Genomic DNA, 21,938 nt, shown 5'->3' with positions numbered 1-21,938 from the left:
ACAATTATATAAAGTATTTCACTAAGGACTTTCTGACTGAAAACACCTGATTTTCTTTAGTAAGTATCTTAAATATTTATTGAGTTATAAACACAGTTTGTATATAATGGTCTTCCTGAAATATATACACAGTATCAATTCTAACCATAAGTTAATGCATTAGAAAGAAATTTTAATTCATAATACAAAATAACAACTGATTTAGAATACAGCACTTCATCTGAGTTATTTCAATCTAAACTTCAATTTACAAACTAAATATTATTAATAACTTTGATTTATAGTAACTTCAACTTTACTTACTAAGAATATAATTGATGTTAGCAACCAAACCAAAAGCTAGGCTTGTTTTCTTTGCACATTTGTGAACAATGGAGGGGAGGCAAACACACAGTTAACCAATGACATTCAACATGCAGCACGTTGAGGGTTCTAAAATCTATCGACAAAAACCTTTAGAAGCTGGGCAGACTTGGTTTTACCCTGCAAGTTCAATAGAATAGAAAACATACTATCCTTGATTATTTTTATTTATTTATTTATTTTTATTGAAGACATTCTCCTAAATTAACAGTTCTCTAATTCTATCTCCATTAATCTAGAAAAGCAAAACTTTACAAAACCAATCATAACATTTTGTGTCAGAAGTATTTTGAGTGTTGATGACTGTATTATAGCTTACCTAACAGTTCATTCAATTAAGCAAAAACTAGAAGAAAAATGAGTCATATCAATGATGTTATCTATACTTTTATATGTTCAATGTCCTTTTTATTGTCCTCATTACTCAAAAATAATAATCATAATCCAAGTAAAATAAAGTATAAGGATTTAATGATACTATGCTTTGGATATACTTTTGGAAGAGACATGATGAAATAATTTATGACACACAATAAAACATAACTATTAAATGCCCTCCCACCAAGACAAAGAAAATTGCACTTACATCCACAGCTCTCTTAATAAAAGGTATCTGTGTGCCACTGTCCAGATCTTCGTTTATAATAAGCCTTCTAGCCCACTGACCTGCCCTGACAACACCACTACCATGAATTAAAACCATCAGTTTCTGTGGATTTGTCAAAGCATCCTCACTCATAAAGATAAAACTCTTTGGTTCACTTTCAGTGGCATCTACCTGTAATTAAAAAAAATTAAATAATAAATAAATATTTTCTTATCAGACATACACACAAATGAGAAAACAATTAATGGTTATTATAAATAATTAACAAGACAATAATAATTTAAATATAAAATGCATGAAAAAGAATAATGAAAACATGCCTCCCAAGATTATTACTATATATTTAGTACTATATTACCATCATAAATAAAAAGAACTAATACTTTGAGTGCTTTCTATAGTCCAGATGATATGTTGTTTAAAACACACTCATTTACAAACCTACTAAGGTGGCTACTATAACAGTCATTAATAGATGAAAAAGTTACACTTAGACAACGTTGTCTAAGGTCACACAGCTATTAAGCCTATACTTCCATAACTGAAGTATACTGCACCTATAAGAGGAAACAGAACTTCCTGGAATGTATTATCTAGAATACTGTAAACTTTAGAACAGGAAAATAAAAAATTATTTAAAACCTCACCTGTGTTGCTCCATGGAAAAGACCTTTCAAACTGCATTCAGATTGTGAGCACAGGATTATATAAAAATTATTTGTGTCTTCTCATCGTCTCACTTTATGTACCATCACTTACAGAATCAATAGTGAATATTTGCATCCATTTCCATTGTGCTTAACATATGTGTTGAGCTAGGTTATATGTGACTTAAATTCTAAAGACACTGTGATGTTAAGAGAGGGTCACTGCCCACGCTAAACCACGTATGCCACAGCACACTCTTTGGCACACATCAGCAGTGGCCAAGAACTGGGCATGAAGGACTCTGTGCAGTCTGGTGAGAACCAAAAAAAAAAAAAAAAAAAAAAAAAAAAAAAAACACCCTGATTCTAAATGTTCCTGCTCATTATGCACAGAACTAAAAATTAATAAAATTTCTCCACTTTTAAAACAATCTACTTGGTTTGAGGATGCTTAGCTATTTGTATAAACAGCATATAAATAGAAATAACTATACTTTCTCAGTGGATCCCTTCTTTGCCTACTCGTTTAAAATTTCAAACAGCTCTCCAAGAATTCTCTAATCCTTTTCACTGTTTTTGTTGTTGTTCTTGTTGTTTTTTTGTTTTTGGTTTTTAGAGGTAGGGGTCTCACTCTATCTCAGGCTGACCTGGGATTGACTATGTAGTCTCAGGGTGGCCTCTAACTCACAGCGATCCTCCTACCTCTGCCTCCCAAGTGCTGGGATGCGACACCACACCCAGCTCCTGTTAGGTTGTCCTTCATAGCACATAACAATCCAACACACTATGTTCTTTTCCGCCTGTTTGTACATTGGTTCATTCACCCTCTGCTCTCTCCACTAGACTGTTTAAGTCCAAGAAGATAAAACATTCTCTTTTATATCTAGCTATATTCCCTATGAGTACAGCAGAGCTTGGTATCTTGTAGTAGACAGTAAGTACAAGAATGGACAAACTTGTAATAAGGACCTTGCCAAGCACTGATAGCAATGTCCTGTAGATATAAAGCATTTAACTAAAATAATGCATCCTCTTTAAATGGTTGTTAAAATACTCGCCTGATTCAGAAACCAAATCTGGAAGATTAAAGGCATGCATAATTATAGAGAATTTTAACAGATTACTCAATGATAAGAATTACAATGACATTATCTTTGTTAGTACTCAGTAACATGCAGGAAGAGAGCTATGAAGTGAAACACAATCCCATAGGCTTGACTGGCATGCTATGCACACAGCAAGCACAATTAATAATACAAGTAAATGGGACTAAGCCACACAGGAAAAGAAGTGAGTGAAAACAAAAGAAAACTGGAACTGAAAGAGAATAGTCCCTTTTACCTTGGAAATTATATTCAAACAAAAACTTGCTCAGTTAAAGCGGCTATAAAAAGGAAAATAGTAATAAGAAAATAATTTAAAAGGCAAAGCAGTCACAGTACAATAACAAAAAGAGGTTATGCTAGTTTTCCAACAGGACGTCTACAAGTTCACAAATAAAATAAAAATAAAAAAATAAAAAAAATAAAAGTAGTTCTTACAGTCAGTCGATGAGGCCTTAATGATCCTGGAATTGCCAATGAAATGGCCATCTATTGATTTTAATGAGAACATCTGTAGCTATTGATCGTCTTTAGCTACTGAAAACTTTCTTTTCTACTATTTGTGTCTTCTATTAACAGGCACAGAACTCTTAGTTGTTTTTTTTTTCCCCTTTGTTAAAGGTTTTTTTTTTTTTTTTTTTTTTTTTAAAGATGCAGTCTCATGTACACAGCTAGTCTCAAACTTACTCTGTAGCTGAGGATGACTTAAAAATCCTGACCTCCTGCCTCCACCTCCCACATGTTAGGACTGGGGGTGTTGCTGTTCTCAGGCACTGTCTACTCTTTTGAGACCAGCTCTGTTGGCTGCCAAAACCAAACAGGCTAGACTGGCTGGTCAACAAGCCTCAGGGGTCTGCTTTCTCTGCTGGTCTCCCCACAGTGCTGGATTACAGACTTGTGCTGTCATGACTGCCTTTGTACATGAATTCTGGGGATCTAACTCAGGTCCTTATGCTTGTAAATAAGCATTTTGGCAACTGACCCACTCCCCAAACTCCAGGAAAAATTTTTATACTATTAATGCAACTACAAAACTTTTAGGGAGCTACAAATTTAGGCAGCCACAAAGAAAGTGAATAACAATTTTAATTGACTATCTGGAAAACATGAGAAAATATGCAAATTTCAGAATGTATACAGAGAAACAACAATTAAGATGACAGCATCAATATGAACGATTAAGTGGGAAGAGCAATATCTGGGCTAGTTATTGGGTAACACTGACCTCAGTAAAACAAAGAACTCAGCCTCTGAACATTGTAAATAAATATAACTTAGTCTACATGAAGTTAGCACAAAGTTTATATGGAAAAGCATATATACGAATAATATTATTTCCCTTCATTAACTCAATAAAAGTTGTTGTCATTGTTTTTTTGAGGTGTCACTCTAGCCCCAGGGTGATCTGGAATTCACTATGTAGTCTCAGGGTGGCCTCAAACTCACAGCGATCCTCCTACCAAGTGCTGGGACCAAAGGCAGGCGTGCACCACCATGCCTGGCGTGTCATTCATCTTTTAACAGTGGCAATTAATGTCAGCTTTCCTTAAAGAAAACACAAACATCATTCCAGTGCAGCACCTCACTTTACAGACAAATGAGCCTCCATTACCATGAAATCAGTGAGATTGTTCCAAACAATATTTAACAATTAACAATTCATTTGAGGATATTCATGAGTCTCACAATTGTGATGTTCCACTTAAACTAAAGTTATTGAGATAATTCATGCATCCAATAAGTTATCACAAGCATGAGGTATTCCAATTGAGAACATTTGGTGCCTGTTAGTGTGAAATACAGAACTAAGTCACGATGTGACCCTTGCTGTCTGTCAAAGGGTTTCCCAATGTGCTGTCATTGAAAATGAGGGAGAGGCCCATCTAGATTAACTATTAAACTAAAACTTGTAAGTTTATATAATCAGGGGAAAAAAAGGATTCCATAGTAACTATTTTGTCAAAAGTATGCCCCTCCCCTTTTACAAAACATTCTCACTTGCTAACACATATTTAAGAAAACTTGGAGGAAATAATAGTTACTGTAAATTAAAAATCTGGGGCTAGAGAGACGGCTCTTCTGTAAAGGGAGAACTTGATTGTGGATCTCTAACACCCACATAAAATCAAGGCACTGTATTCTCAGTACTGGGGTGCTTACTGAATAGTGACCAAATCAGTAAGGTCCAGGTTCAGTGAGAAATAAAGGTGGAGCAGGAACCGGGCGTGGTGGCCTTTAATCCCAGAGCTCAGGAGGCAGAAGTAGGAGGATTGAGATGAGTTCAATGCCACCGGAGACTACAGAGTGAATTCCAGGTCAGCCTGAGCTAGAGTGAAACCCTACCTAGAAAAATAAAAAAGGAGGAGGAGAAGAGGAGGAGGAGGAGGAAGAGGAGGAGGAATAGGGTGTGGTGGTGCTCACCTTTAATCCCAGCATTCAGGAGGCAGAGGCGGAAGGATCAAGGTGAGTTAGAGGCCACCCTGAGGCTTCATAGTGAATTCCAGGTCAGCCTGAACTCGAGTGAAACCATATACATATGGACTCACATGCACACATATATATGAGCATGTATTATACATATGCACATCCATATACACATACACATGCAAAAACCTGAATTTTGGATTACATATTGTATATGATCAATTAGGAGACAGACTATTTTGATGTTCCTTTTTTTAAGTTAAAAAATAAGTCAGGGGCTGGAGATATGGCTTAGTGGTTAAGCGCTTTCCTGTGAAGCCTAAGGACCCCGGTTCGAGGCTTGGTTCCCCAGGTCCCACATTAGCCATTTGCACAAGGGGGCGCACGCGTCTGGAGTTCATCTGCAGAGGCTGGAAGCCCTGGCGCGTCCATTCTCTCTCTCTCCCTCTATCTGTCTTTCTCTCTGTGTCTGTCGCTCTCAAATAAATAAATTAAAAAATTTTTAAAAAAATAAGTCAGGTGTGGTGGTGTACTCCTTTAATCCCAGCACTCGGGAGGCAGAGGTAGGAGGATCAATGTGAGTTCCAAGCCAGCCTGAGCTACAGAGTGAGCTCCAAGTCAGCTAGGGCTAGGGTCAACCCCTACCTCAAAACAATGGAGGAAATTTTATTATTCAAAAATGGGTATAATAGTTATTTTAAGTCCCATGTAATAAAGTCTTCCAAATGTGCTTCAGACTTGTATTCTAGATTTAAAATGAGAATAATCAAATTCATAAACAAAGTCCTCTACCTAATTTCAGATGCTACCTAAAGAAAATTAATAAAATTTCATCATATAACATTATCTATAGAGCCAATAATCTTGTGATGTACATTCTGATTCTAGAGATTGAGGTAAGATGAAGGGTTTCATGATGCTAGAAATACGGAGTGTTAAAAGACCCAATAAGAATTACTTTTTCTTTCTTTCTTTTTACATTTTAGCCAGGCATAGTGATGCATACCTTTAATCCCAGCACTCAGGAGGCAAAGGTAGGAGGATCTTTGTGAGTTCAAGGCCAGCCTGAGACTACATAGTGAATTCCAGGTCAGCCTGGGCTAGACTGAGACCCTACATTTAAAAAAAAAAAATTACATTTTATTGTCTAGGCATGATGACACATTACTTTACTCCCAGTACTGGGAAAGCCAAGGACAGAGGATCACTATGAGCTAGAGGCCAGTCTGGGCTATATTTAAAAAAAAAAAAAAAAAAAAAAAACCCTACCTCAAAAAAAAAAAAAAAAGAGAAAACAAACAATAACAACAACAACAACAAGGAATTATATTGTATCAATGAATTAACCCTACAAATTTGAAATCTTCAGAAACTCTGAATAAAGCGACAAAATTTTCCTTCAAGTTTCAAGACAAAATTCAACTTGTACTCTATTAAAAGAATAAGAAACCAGGGCTGGAGGAATGGCTAAGAAACCAGAGCAGGAGGGATGGCTTAGCAGTTAAGGCATTTGCCTGCAAAGCCAAAGGACCCAGGTTCAATTCCCCAGGACCCACATTAGCCAGGTGCACAAACAGGCACATGCATCTGGAGTTCATTTGCAGTGGTTGGAGGCCCTGATACATCCATTATCTCCCTCTCTTTCTTCTCTGTCAAAAGAAAGAAGAGAAGAGGAGAGAAAGAAAGAGAGAGAAAAACCAAGACTGAAGAGATGGTTTAGCAGTTTTAAGGCCCTCTTACCTGCAAAACCAAAAAACCCAGGTTGGATTTCCCAGGACCCACCTAAGCCATTTGTGTCTGGAGTTTATTTGTAGGGGATAGAGGCCCCGGCACATCCACTATCTCTAGCTGTATCACTCGCGCGCGTACACACACATGCGCTCCCCCCCCTCAAATAATTAAAATAAAATATTAATAATTTTTAAGAATGATAAACCAGAGCTAAAGTCAGAGCTATAACAAAAAAAAAAAAATTTGCTTTGTTTTGTTTTGTTGTCAAACCAGGGTTGTACTCTAGCCCAGGTTGACAGGAACTCAATCTGTAGGTCCAGACGGGCCTAGAATTCCTGGCAATCTGACCACCTCAGCCTCCACTTCTCAGAGTGCTGGGATTAAAGGTGTGTGCCACCACTCCCAGCTAAAACAAGGATTTTGAATCTAGAAGACTGGCACGATCATAGCCAGAAAGAGAACAAAATCTAGACTTCGAAGTATTCCTAAATAAGGTAAGTTTCCAAATAAACCAAGGGTGATCCTAATTATGATATCTGGGGCTTCCTTGACTGTGATCTGCATGCAAAGTTTTATGTATTAAATAAATCACTTTCATCAGGTGTTCTAGACTCTTATGGATTAGAGAGTTCTGAGGGACAGCAAAAATTATTTTACACAGAAGATTACTGTTTCTTCATATGAAAGCTTAGCATTTCATGTTGTCAAAAATTAAAAATAAAAGGTATTTCTTAAGAATAAGTCTGAAAATAAGTCTCAAAACATCTTGAGCCTTTTCACTCCAAAACAGAAATATGAAAATTTCCAGAGTGTTCTGCCAGAAAGAAAAGTGGCAGTATTATAAAGCAGGAAATACTGAGAATTTGTAGAGGAAAACACATATATATTAGGTATCAAAATAAAAGATTTTAAAGAGTGAAAAAAACAGCGAGTATAATAAAACTGACTACAATAAGAAGTATACTGGTTTATTACAAATAAGCAAATAAATACATTATAGTAAAATGAAAAAAAAATGTAAAGGATAATCCTTTTGTCATCATTTAAAAAAAAAAACAATAAAACAGAAGATGGAGGAGCTGGAGAAATGGCTTAGTGGTTAAGGTGCTTGCCTGCAAAGCCAAAGGACCCAGGTTTGATTCCCCAAGACCCACGTAAGCCAGATGCACAAGATGGTACATGCATTGAAGTTTGCAGAGGCTAAAGGTCCTGGTGCGCCCATTCTCTCTTTCTCTCTCATCTGCCTCTTTAACTGTCTCTTTTGAATAAATAAGTTAATAATAATAATATTAATGAGCATGAAAACAGAAACTTTCCTAAAAAAAAATAAAAAACAGAACACTGAAAATTCATAACACTTCCCTTTGTACTAAAGAACATAACTTCTTAACAGCTATTACATAAAAAGGTGACATTTTACTATCAGGCATTAAAATATCAATGTCAACACAATGGAACTTTTATTTTTAACCATATCACAGTTAAGCTAAAACATTTTTTTTCTGGACTGAAAAGCATTTTACATTAGAGCAAAGCATTTTATTTATAGTAAACATTTTTTTTTAAATTGGACTTACTGGAATAGAGACTTTTTTCAAATTACATTCCTTTTCCAGGAGCTCATATACATATTTCGTGATAATCTAAGGAGGAAAGAAATAAAATATGATGATACAATGTCATCCATTATCAAAATTGATATGAGCTTTGATAAATTATTGAAAGTTATTGCTCTAAATGAATACTGCTTCTTTTTAAAATGTTCTAATACCAAATTAACAGACTCTCACTAACTGCCTGTAATGTTTCACCTTCCAATGCTCTGTGAATGAGCCTTAATGCTAAGATTAGGACTAGTTTCTATAAATTCACCAAAAACATATAAAACTTTACCCTTTAGAAAGGAATACTAGGAAACCTTTTCTTTTATTTTTTCTCATTTTTTTCTAGAACTGTTTCTCTTATAATAATTTTCCTATAGACGTTTTACCTACAATAATTCCTCAGGGAATAGAAACCCCAACACTAATTTTGTACTTAATCAAGAAACAAAATGTCAGAAGCATTATGAGCAGAAAAAGAAAACTAATCCACCAAACTCAATCCATATCAGCATTTTTGGGAGGCAGAAACAAAGGAACATCACCACCCATCAAGTTTACATGCACTCTACCATATGCAAGTGAAAAACTACTTGGCTATCACAGCTCACTATTCTCACACTGTAAGATCCAAATTCAAAACTTGCTTACAAGTGCCTTATAGGACAAGAGTCTGTTCTAGACTTTATGTCAAACCAAATAATAAAATCCTAACTCCACTGAGGGCTGGAGAGACTCCACGTGGCTTTGTTTGCCTTGCGCTGCTCTCCAGTCCTGACTGCGGAAGCCCAGCAGCCACAGCGCGAGGGCGTGCGAGGCAGTGCTGCCCGGAGCGCCCCTCCCCCTGCCCACCCGCCCCAGCGCAGAGTCCGCACGGGACGACCACTGCTTCACACATTACGCCCTCGTCCTAGACACTATGATCGGGGCGTCGTGTGGTCCTCTTTCGCACATTAAGGTACTTAAGATGGGACTTATATTTTCCTTCCTGTTGATTTCGTCTACATATCATAAGGAAGATAAGCAGTTCTGAGTTTTAAAAATCTGTTCTAATTGCAGAATCAAGGATTAGGAAGAAAGCATCAAGGACTCATTCACTGCCTTCAAGATTACATAGGACTGCAATGTGCATTTAGAAAAGATAAGAAGTTATTTCAAAGCATACAGTTTTTCTATCAGAATATCTTTTGTGTTCAAATAGTCACTAGAAACTGTTTAAACATGAAAATCAAAGGATGAGGAGACTAAGAATGGGCTAAAATGGTAATTTATAAGAAAAACAAGAAGCTGGGAATGGTGGTGCATGCCTTTAATCCCAGCACTCAGAGGTACAGGTAGGAGGATTGTACTGAGTGTGAGCTTTCCCTGATAATACATACTGAATTCAAGGTCAGCCCAACAAGAGTGAAACCCTACCTTGAAAAGAAAAAAAGAAAAGAAAAAAGAATCACAGGAATGCTCACTTTGCAATCCAATGGAAAAAGAGCCTGGAAGTAGTTACTCTATGCCCAGCCTCACAGGGCACTTACTCCCAGAAAGAGAGGGAGGGAGGAATGAAGAGAGAGAGAGAATGGGTGCACCAGGGCCTCCAGCCACTGCAAAAGATCTCCAGATGTATGTGCACCCTTGTGCACCTAGCTAACGTGGGCTTTGGGGAATAAAACCTGGGTCCTTTGGCTTTGCAGGCAAATTCCTTAACCACTAACCTCTAGCCCTAATGTTATTTTAAAAACAAACAGAGACTAAAGTTTGTTATAGCTAGTGGTTTTTCTCTCTTTCTTTTTTGGTTTTTCATGGTAGGGTTGTACTCTTATTCCAGACTGACCTGGAATTCAGTATGTAGTCTCAGCGTGGCCTCGAACTCATGGTGATCCTCCTACCTCTGCCTCCTTAGTGCTGGGATTAAAGGCGTGCACCACCATGCGTGGCATCATATTATTTTTATTATTATGTGGCAGCCATATATATATAATTAAATGAATCCATAATGGAGGAATAAGGAAATAATTTTGCAACTTGATATTTTGGAATAAATACCTTGTTTACCAAAAAGTAAAGCTCTCTGAAAGAGTCTTAGTTTTTTCTAGTGTGTGGTTACTCCATCTAGAGATTAAAAGCAATTTTGGAAGAAAACGTAGGGCTGATCAAAGAAATACACCATAGAAATGAAGAAGATAAAGTCTGATAAAAATTATTTCTTGGTGGAAGACTTCTAACAAAGAATTGTATATTCACCCTACTATAAATATATTTGACGTTTATTAAGCACTGGTCGTGTGCTTACCATGTACCTCATTCATTTCAGCATTACTTCTGGTTCTTATTAAATAAGAACCCAGGACTAATATCTGTACTTTAGTAAAAGCCAATTATAATTTAAAGGAGTAGAGTAAGGGTAACATGAAGGAACTTCAGATTCTATTGAGACTAGATTTAGAAAATAAAATGGGATATATGAAAAAGATAAGACCACAAAGATGAAATAAGAATGCATGTATTTTAATTAAATAAATATTTTCATTTACTACTTGGTAAAATTACATTACTTCCTTATTCTGAAGAAAATCTCTCATTAGAAACAAAGTAAATTTAGTCTGATTGATTCATACCAATATTAATTTTTATTTCACAACTTTATTAACTATGTAAGATGAAAAATTTTATATTGGGCCCATTAGGAAAGTAAGAACTTTAGTGCAAGGCATAAAACACCCATATCAATATATCACCAGTCACATGCATCCCCAGAGAAGGTAACTGAATGCTATGAGAATCCTGACTTTCAGTCTAAGAGTAAACTAACTGAACCAAAGAGAAAAATCTGAAAGACTCAAATGTACTTAAGAAATTCTACTGTCTACCCCATTCTTTCTCTCTCTCAAATAAATAAATAAAAATACTTTTTTTTTTAAGAAAAAAAGGGAGGAGGCTAGCAAGATGCTTAGCTATTAAGGCCCTTGCCTTCAAAGCCTAACGACCTAGGTTGGAGTCCCCAGTACCCACATAAGCAAGATGCACAAGGTGGGGCATGTGTCTGGAGTTCATTTTCAGTGGCTGGGATATGGGCATGGCCATTCTCTCTCTACATGCCTCTGTGTCTGTTTCTCTGTCTGTCTCTCTCTCTTAAACAAACAAATAAAAAATAATTTTAAAAAGGAAAAAAAATCTAATTTTCCTACAACCAAAGAAAATCTCAGGAATTTGACTCAGTAGTTGATGTGAATTAGTATAATATGAAATGAGGCATTGTGTAGTAGTAATTTTAAAACATTAAAAATAATTTTTAAACATTTTAAAGAACTTCAACATTTGAAGCATTTAAAAAACAGCATTAGGTGAATCAGCTATTATATATCAGAACTCTGGTCCTAACTGGTGAGAAGAAACTGAGTAACTGATAATGAGTATGAATTTACTCTTGGACACTCACTTAAAATAATAATATAGTGTGTTTACACTGTTTACCCACAAGAGTTGAAAATGATTTAGTTTTATATAAGCATCTTTTAGTAAGTATTTGCTTAGGAAGCCTAGATCTCACAAGCCAAAAGAAGACAATATCAAATCTAATGTAATCATATGTGACTGATGACAAATCTATGACAAAAATAAAATTTAATGCTATGAGGTTTTACTCTGGGCCAAGTCTAACAGTATTTTTTTTTTTTTTTTTGCTTTTAACACAAACTTTACTAAGATTACACATCTGTGATAATGAATCTTTATTGGATTTAGAATCACAAAGTAGATAAACCTCTGGGCATGTCCAGTGATGATGTTTCCAGAAAGGGTTAGCTGAGGAGGGAAGACCCACCCTGAGCAGGAGCAGGGGGCACCATTCCATGGGCTTGGGGCCCAGACTGAATAAAAGCAGAAAATCAGATAAGTGGATACATTCATTCTTCTGCTTTGCTTCCTGATGCACAGAGATGTGAACAAGCATCCACGCAGCACCATGGACAGGACATAATCTACCACCACGCCTCTGCCATGGCGGACAATATACCTTGAACAGCAATAAATACTTCCTCCCTTAAATTGCTTTTGGCAGGTATTTAGTCACAATCTTGAGAAAGTAACTAACAAATCTATTTTGTGTTACTCAGTTTCACTTTCTTTATTGATAAAAATAGAATTCAAGGGGCTAGAAAGATGGCTCAGCAGTTAAGGCAATTGCTTGCAAAACCTAACAACCTAAATTCAATTCCCCAGTACCTACGTAAAGCCAAATGCACAAAGTGGTGCATGCATCTCTCTCTCCCTCCCTCCTCCCCCCCCCCCCCGTCTACTTGAAAATAAATAAAAATACTTAAACAAACAACGGCAGGAGATTCTAGCTATGAGTAATGGCTTAGTTTAGAACATATTTATCTCCAAAGCAATGTCTTAAGGATATTTACAGTGTAATTTGTATTGTCAGGACCAAGCAGTTTATAATTCAACAGAGTAAGAATTAGTGTAACAGCATAAGGATAATATAGCATTTATGTAAGTATTAAGAGCTAATGGCAGCCAAGCGTGGTGGCACACATTTTTAATCCCAACACTCGGGAGGCACAGGTAGGAGAACTGCCATGAGTTCAAAGTTACCCTGAGACTACATAGTGAATTCCAGGTCAGCCTGGGCTAGAGTGAGACCCTACCTCAAAAACCAAAAGAAATAAGTTGATGGGTAAGCCGGGAGTGGTGACACATGTCTTTAGTCCCAGCACTGGGGAGGCAGAGGCAGAAGAATTGCCATGAGTTCAGGCTTCCCTGAGATTACACAGTGAATTCCAGGTCAGCCTGGGTTAGAGCAAGACCTTACCTCAAAAAAAAACCAAAAAAACAACAACAAAAAAAAACAGTTAAGTAGGTAAAACTTACATATTGAACTTATATATTTATTATTTATATCAAAACAGGAAAATTTATAATTAATGTAGCCTAACAAACCAAGTAAATACTAAATAACCTCCCTTGGACAATATTACCTTTGAATTAAAAAATGCATAATAAAGTTTTCTTTCTACTTCACTTTTTTTCTTTTAAAAATATTTTATTGATTTATTTATTGAGACAAAGAAGAGAAGGGAGGGAGAGAGAAAACGAGTGATCCACGGCCTCTAGCCACTGGGAACAAACTCCAGACGCATGTGCCCACCCTGTGCATCTGGCTTATGTGGGTACTGAGGAGGGAACCTGGGTCCTTTGGCCGTGCACAAGCACCTTAAGCACTAAGCCATCTCTCCAGCTACTATGGATCTATAATGCCATTACTAATGCAATACTAACCATATTGCCTTTCTTACAGCTTATTAATTATATTTTGTTACTTTATCACTTAAAAATTTCACCTGGTGATGGAACCGCTCAGTTATAGAAGACTTGACTGTATCTAAAGCATTCCATTACATGACTCAACCATAATTTAATCAAACTATAGAAATTGTATTAAATACCTAAAAAATAACTTAAAAAGCATTATTTATTGTGTCTGATTAAAATTAAATGTACAAAAATATTATTTTGGGGATTAGAATCATCAAATAAAAATCAAGTTACAAATTCTATAAATTATACAAATAACTACTTAAAAATGAGTAGCCTTCCCTCTTTATATCCTATTTCCTAAACTCTGCATTCTTACAAGGGTATGAAGGAAGGGAGGATGGAAGAGGGAGATGAGACAAAGGAAGGAAGAGACAAAAAGCAACACAGGGGCTGGAGAGATGGCTTAGCGGTTAAGCGCTTGCCTGTGAAGCCTAAGGACCCCGGTTCGAGGCTCAGTTCCCCAGGTCCCACGTTAGCCAGATGCACAAGGGGGCGCACGCGTCTGGAGTTTGTTTGCAGAGGCTGGAAGCCCTGGCGCGCCCATTCTCTCTCTCTCCCTCTATCTGTCTTTCTCTCTGTGTCTGTCGCTCTCAAATAACTAAATAAAAAGCAACACAGAAGACTAAGAAAAAACATTAAGTCCTCAATAATTAAGGCTTAATACTATTCAATGACGTCCATTTGGTTATACTTGAAGAGGGCTCCTGCAGCATCTTTACATTAAAGAGGCTGTGGTATGAATGGCAATGGATTGTTCTAATTAGAACCACAGCACATTTATCCTGAGTATACATCGTTTTAAGTCAGAGCTACATCTTAAAGTTTCACTAAAATTATCTCCAGCTCATCCTTATTTCCCCCTAAAAACCTTTTATACTTCATCCTCAGTGGGTGTATTTTAAACATGCAAAAAACCTTTTGAAGTAACTACTTTGTCATCATATCTTCAAAATAAAATTCATTCCCCTAACTTTCCATTAGCATTCTCCAAGGTGACATTCTATATCCTGATCATCCTTCACTGTGATCACCTTCAGAGCAGTTGTTTTCATATTTCCCCTCTAGTGCTCTGAAGAATAGCCCTTATTCTTTCCCATTCTTTCCTCTTTATAACAACACTAATAGGTAACTCACCAGAGCCCCAGAAGTTGTAAGTGTATCCCATTAACTTGTGGTATCATCTCCCAATGATTTCACAGGTACCTTAAATATTAAACATGTACTGAGCACCTCCAAATGCTCAAATAGAATCCATCTGCATGTGGCCAAAGGCATTCCTCCCCCATTATGTTCATCAACCTCATAAATGCCATTTCCATCCACCTAACTGATCCAGACTGGAGACCAATGTCTTTAGTCCTCTGTCATTCTTTCTTCATCCTCAATCGCTGTCCCTCCAAGTAATACTGGTGTCACTGAATGTCTGTGCAAGACTGATTCCAGGCTCCCTCATGGGCATCAAAATAGGAACAGGCTATGGAATTTACATACAACATACATATGACCTCAGTAATTTTAAACATCTCTGCTTACTTATAATACCTCATGCAGTGTACATATCATGTATTAGGAGTTATTCTATTTAACAAATATGACAAAAATAAGTTGTCTTCTTCTGAATATTATCAGTGAATATTTAGTTGAATGCATGGGTGGGAAATCTAAAGGACCAAAGAACAACTACCTTGTAACATCTCCATAGCTCCACATCCCTACTATGAACAGCTAAACTTATCAACAAGTCAGTTCCACAGAGTGCTTCAGTATTCTCTTGTAGTATTTGCAGTGTGGAGGTTTAAGGATGGCCCCCATAAACTCGTGACTTTGAATGTGTGGACCCCAGCTGATGGCAATGTGGGAAGTAGAGTCCTGCTGGAAGCAGTATGTTGGCAGGAGTGGGCACAGGGATGGTACAACCAGCTCTCCTTGCCAGAGAGAGGCTCATTCTCCTGATACTGTTTTCCACCTGCTGTGAAAGATTTTATGCCTCTACTCATGCCACAATTTCCCCTGTGACTATGAACCTTCCCCTCAAGACTAAGCCAAACTAAATTATCTTTCCTCCCATCTGCTGCTTTTAGTTAGGTACCTTATCCCCTGAAAATAACAAGAAAATAACTGCAACAGAAAACCAGTACCAGGAAAATATGGTTGTTACTGCTAGAAACCTGTCACTTTTGGCCTTTGGAACTGATTTGTGGGAGGAATATAGAAGGATTTGAAACCTTGAACAAAGAGATGCACTGCAGTGCTGAAGGCGGAATTTGATGAATCATTTTATTGCAAGTTGAAAGATCCAATGTAGAAAGAACCATGGACTATGAAGGCTTGGCTTATGCAGGTAAGAAAGAGCTTGGTACAGACTGAGCTAGGAGCAGTTTGTGTGGAAGACTTGCTATGTTATTCCCATGTCCTAAGAACTTGTGCTGAGTTGAGTTTGGAAGAAATGGACTCGTGTGAACAGACATGACTGACACAGAAAGGAATGGAAGATTCCGTTTGGCATCAGTCCCATCCAACTGCAACTGTTTGACACATTACCAGCAATGAGACTGGGCCAGCTGTTCTGCACCGGGACAGCAGGAAGAATGCTGATTCTTTTAAAAGTAGACTGTTAGTTTTCTTGCTCTTCAAATAGTTAGCTTTTCTCCTGACCCTGGTTTAACAAATTGTGTAACCTACCTGGTACTATGGGAGTAAGGCTAATGCAGGAAAGGGGGGGGGGGGGGTCACTGGATTTACAACATAGTCTTCTTTCTAGAAATGGCCACTGGGTGATGTGAGCCAGGGCTGGAGTCAGTGTGCAGGTCAAATGGAGCCATGAGGATGAAGCATAAGTTGCAGTAGAGACTCCAGAATTATGGTATGACAGGACTATGGGACGGCTGACAAGAAGAGCTGCCAGCTCAGAATGGATTCTTCCCCAGGTTGTGAGATGCCTAACAAGAGAGGCAGTACTGGAACCCCAGTGACTTCACTGGTTAAAGACGTTGGACTTGGAGCTACGGGATTTGATGTTCGCCCAGAATTGGATACTGCATTTGGTTCAAACATCCCTTAATATGCCCAATGACGTCTTTTGCAGTGGGAATGTCAACTCTACATCACTATCTATTCCTGGATTTTCGAAGTTAAGTGACATTGGACTATAGGGATATATGAACAGCATGGGAAATAGATAAAACTTTTAAGTCAAAGTGAATGTATTTAATATTACATCACAGACGGTCCTGACTTATGGGAGCTGTTTCATTGCACAGCCTTTGCAGCCAGTGATGCTTTGCCTGGACTGTATTCTTGGCTCATTCAGCTCTCATCTTCCTGTCCTTTCAGGTACAGCTACATGTAAGGAAACAGACCCCACAAATACATATAATTATTACCTACTAATAAAATACTTACACAATACATAAGGAAGTGGAAATGTTAACTACTTTAATATGATCACTATGTAATTATACATGCATCAAATTAATACACTGTTTCTCATAAATTTGTACAATTGAAGTAAGAATTATTTCTCTTAATCTGAAAAAAAAAGATATCAATGTTCTAAGTACCACCCAATACTTCCCGATCTTTTCGACTGTATTCTTTGTTTTGGAACTAAAGTGTAAAGCAATCCAATCTTTATTTCTTCTGTGATGGACACTAAAATGAATTGCTCTACTTTCATTTCTTAGCTATCTAGATTTAAACGATTTTAATCTTTTTTTTTTTGTTCATTTTTTATTTATTTATTTGAGAGCGACAGACATAGAGAGAAAGCAGATAGAGGGAGAGAGAGAGAATGGGCGTGCCAGGGCTTCCAGCCACTGCAAACGAACTCCAGACGCGTGCGCCCCCCTTGTGCATCTGGCTAATGTGGGACCTGAGCCTCGAACCAGGGTCCTTAGGCTTCACAGGCAAGCGCTTAACCACTAAGCCATCTCTCCAGCCCAATTTTAATCTTAATACTGGACTTATTCAGACAATTTAACATGAAACACCAGGACCCAAGGTTTTTCAGTTTGGGGTTATTTTGTATGTGTGTGTGTGGGGGGGCTAATAGCAATATTCATGTTTCAAATGCACCAATAATAAAGATGCTTTGGTTCCAGAATTTAGGCATATACTACAATACTATTATTACTATCAGGCCTCTAGACAAAGAATTCCACTGATTTCCCCATGATCTTTTTCTCTTTCCTTTTTACTCTATTAAAATAAACAATTATCAAAATTGTAACAAAGATATAGACATGTTGGATGGGTTTGTGTTATACTTTTATTAGTATACTCAAAGAAACACTTATTCACATTTATGTAGTGCAGAATAACAGATGAAAACTAAGTCCAGTAATGGGTATTGTGTTATATCTACCAATGGATAGCATAAGCCATAAGAAGAAATACACTATAAAGTATACGTTGTGCAGGCAAATGATAAATTTCCTCAGGATTATTTATTTATCTTACCTAAGAAAAACTACTCACATAGAGAACAGGACCATACTGTTATTAAAGGAAAAACCTCAGGTATACTGATATAATTTTACCCTCTAAGTAGCCTGTGCTAGACACTTGGAAAGTTTAAAGTAATTTGTGACAGAAACAGCTTCAGCAACTATATTATGTACTAACACAATGCCTCTTTATCTTATTTGACAAATGTAATTATTCCCTACAATGACAGCAGAAATAGGATAATACTATGTTCACCATTCTCCCTTTGCATTTCTACACAAAGAGTTTTAACAATTTAATAATAATAACTTTCTTGAGCTAGAAAGAAGGCCAGTTCTTTTGAGTATAACATGAACTACTTTTCTAAAAAAGGTGAGCTACCTTCAGTTAAAAGATGCTCTTTTCCATAACCAATGAGAAGGAGAGGAAGAGATTAGTTTCTCATAAATTGCCAGTCGCTACTATACTATAAACAAGAAAAAGATCAATAAAGTCAGTCAGGCAGAGCAAACTTATTAGCACTTGGATCTTGTTCTCATTATAAACCATAAAACACATGTATAAAATTATTAAACGTTGCCAGATAAAACAAATAGCATAGATATTTGATCACAGAGAGAAGAATATAAAAGTGAGATCCATAATCATATTGGTTTCTTGTTTTTTTTTTTTGTCTGGAGGAAACTTCTGGGCTGTGTGAGCAGAGTGGATAAGGAGGGGAACACCATCATCTTGCTAAGTTGAGGAGAGGTGAAATTCAATTAAAGAGACAGCTGGAATCACTAGAGCCCATTACCAGAGAAAAATTAAGTATGTACATTAATAGATTCTTTAATGTATCTGACATAATACTAAATTGTACATATATGTAGGGTGAAATTACATGAGGCTTGACAAATCTGCTAGGGAAACATTCTGGAATAGCATCCAGTTTAACAATTCCACAAGTTTATATAGCACTGAGAAACATTCACATTCCAATCTCTGCAGCCACTGAAGAATACTTGAGCATTCAGTAGGAACCAGAGAAAAGTTACTCCAGAAGAGTCAAACTTCCTAGGGTAATACTCTATAACCACCTTAGCATGCCAAGAAACAAATCCCTACACGATCAAGCTGCTTCATAACAGAGTGAATTATTGCCAAAAAAAGAAAAATGTCAACATTTTTAAACACAATTACATCCAGATACTCACCAAAGTAATATTTACAAGTCTACTATCCAATCAATACAAATTACTAGAAACATTCACAGCAACAGAAGAATGACTGCCATGAAAAAACAGGCAATAAAAACAGATCTAGAAATGAAATAAATTATGAAAATGGGGATGAGCACATGAAATGAGGTATCTTCAAAATGCTAATTAACATGAAAGAAATAAAATTCCCCTGAGGAAATGGGAAGATAGCTCAGTAGGTAAAGTGCTTGTTATGCTAGCATGGAGATCTGAGATAAATACTGAGAGCAAATGTAAAAAGCTGAGGTGGCCATGCACACCTGTAACTACGGTGCTAAGGGGGAAAGGGAGAGAGAGGCTTGCTGATCAGACAAACTGCAAAAGGTTCTATGAGAGATTCTGTCTCAGTGAAATAGGGCAGAAGAGTAACAGAGATACCATATCCTCCGTCCATGGGCACACACATGTGCATACACAAAAAAACAAACCACCACACATCAGCAGATCAAAAAACAAAACAAAAAAAAAAAAACTTTGTAACAAGAACAGGGATTGAAAAAGACAAGCAATACCAGTCTCTGGCCTCCACCATGTATAATCACATTCGTGTTACACACATGCCAATACATACACAAAACAACACAACAAAAACACTCTCCTTTAACATTCCAGTTCATCCCAGTCAGAATGCTTAACACCAAGAAATTCAATGATGGGCTGGAGGGACGGCTTAGAGGTTAAGGCGTTTGCCTGCAAAGCTAAAGGACCCAAGTTCAACTCTCATGGGCCCACATAAGCCAGATGCACAATGTGGCACAGACATCTGGAGTTTGTTTGCAGTGGCTGGATGCCCTGATGTGCCCATTCTCTATCTACCTCTTTCTCTCTCCTTCTCTCTCTCTCTCAGATAAATAAATTTTTGAAAATATTTTAAAAAAGAAAATCAATGATAACAAATGGTGGCTACCAGAACCCTTATATGCTTGGTGGGAATGTAAACATTTTTAGCATTTTGGAAATCGCAAGTTCCCTAAAACACTAAAGCTATAATCCAACTATCTCACTCTTGGGTGTAGACAGACTCAGGTCAGCATATTACAGAGAAACCTGCTCATCTATGTTCAGTGCCCCACTAGTTACCATAGTCCAGAAATGAAAGCACCAGCAGATGAATAGATAAAGCCAATCTCAATCACACACACACTCTCTCTCTCTCTCTCTCTCTCTCTCTCTCTCACACACACACACACACACACACACACACACACGATGATATTGAGTTGTAAAGAAAATTGAAACGCTGGCATTTGGAGAAAAACAAATGAATGTATTATGTTAAGTGAAATAAACCAGACACAGAAAGACAAATATTGCATGCTGTCTTTGATAGAAAGAACCTAGATTAAAAATCGTGCATATATGTGTGCATACACACATGCACACATGCATATATTCATGAAACTAGAAAGGAGATAATGAGGCAGAAAGAAGAGATCTTAGGGTCTTAAGCAAAGGGAAGAAATGAAAGAGTAATGGAATACATGTGAAGAAGAGAGGACCAGCTAGTGGAAGGAAGGGATCAGCCAGAAGAGGACAGGGAGCACAGGAGAGGGGGACAACTAAAACCCATTAGGTTACACACTAAAATAGAGAAATAGAGGCCTGCTTGCGAAGCCTAAGGACCTCAATTCGAGGCTCGATTCCCCAGGACCCACGTTAGCCAGATGTACAAAGGGGCGCACACGTCTGGAGTTCGTTTGCAGTGGCTGGAGGCCCTGGTGCACCCACTCTCTGTCTCTGTCTCTCTCTCTGTCTCTCTCTCTCTCTCTGTTGCTCTCAAATAAGTAAATAAAAATAAACAAAAAAATTTAAAAAAAAAAAGAAAATTCAAGAACCTCATGGTGCTACTGTAGGGTGGTGGAACCTCACTGGGAAAAGGCCACATCACGAGGTAACTGCTTTCAAAGAAAAAAAAATTCTTGTTTTCTCTTTGTACATGTATTTTTTTTCCTTTCTCCATTTCTTTCTCTACCTCTTTCTACCTTCGTCCTTGCCTCCCTCCTCGTCCCCTGTCCTACCCAGCCAACATGAGGTAGGTAGCTACTCTACCGTAAAGGCTTTCTCCAAGTCCTGACAACATGAGGTGAGAAGCTACTCTACTGTAAAGGCTTTCTCCAAGTCCTGGCACTTGCCACAGTCCTGGAAACAAAGAAGCCAAACCACCACCATCTTTCTCATCTGCCGATCATGGCAGTGACGCTGCTGCAGTGGCACAGGTGCCACATCTGACAAAAAGAAATAGATTGCTTTCTTAAACTAGACTTTTATCAGTAAGATCCTCTATTATATCTTTAAAAAATGAAGCCCTGGAGCACCCATTCTCTCTCTATCTTGCTCATTATCTCTTTCCTTTCTCTCTCTCAAATAAATACATAAAATATTTAAAAAATAAAATGAGGGCTGGAGAGATGGCTTAGTAGTTAAGGCACTTGGCTTGTCCCATGTTTGACTCTTCAGAGCCC

The 21,938-nt window shown here is 37.4% G+C and overlaps 1 protein-coding gene across 6 annotated transcripts in view; it reads right to left on the bottom strand.

Annotated features, from left to right (window-relative positions):
- The window catches only part of Fam172a (family with sequence similarity 172 member A), a 438,504-nt gene that overhangs the window by 325,864 nt on the left and 90,702 nt on the right, over positions 1–21,938 (bottom strand). For 5 of the 6 annotated variants that reach the window (XM_045134031.1, XM_045134026.1, XM_045134030.1 and 2 more), the window contains 2 exons: positions 8,453–8,518; positions 950–1,141 (listed from right to left, as the gene is read on the bottom strand). In XM_045134031.1, the coding sequence (XP_044989966.1) occupies positions 950–1,141; positions 8,453–8,518 (258 nt within the window). The remainder of the gene's footprint in view (positions 1–949; positions 1,142–8,452; positions 8,519–21,938) is intronic. The other variant, XM_045134032.1, reaches the window with a different exon arrangement.

This window comes from Jaculus jaculus, chromosome 14 (genome assembly GCF_020740685.1).
Source record: "Jaculus jaculus isolate mJacJac1 chromosome 14, mJacJac1.mat.Y.cur, whole genome shotgun sequence".
NCBI classification, from domain to species: Eukaryota; Metazoa; Chordata; class Mammalia; order Rodentia; family Dipodidae; genus Jaculus; species Jaculus jaculus.
This window is presented reverse-complemented; position numbering and strand designations above follow the sequence as displayed.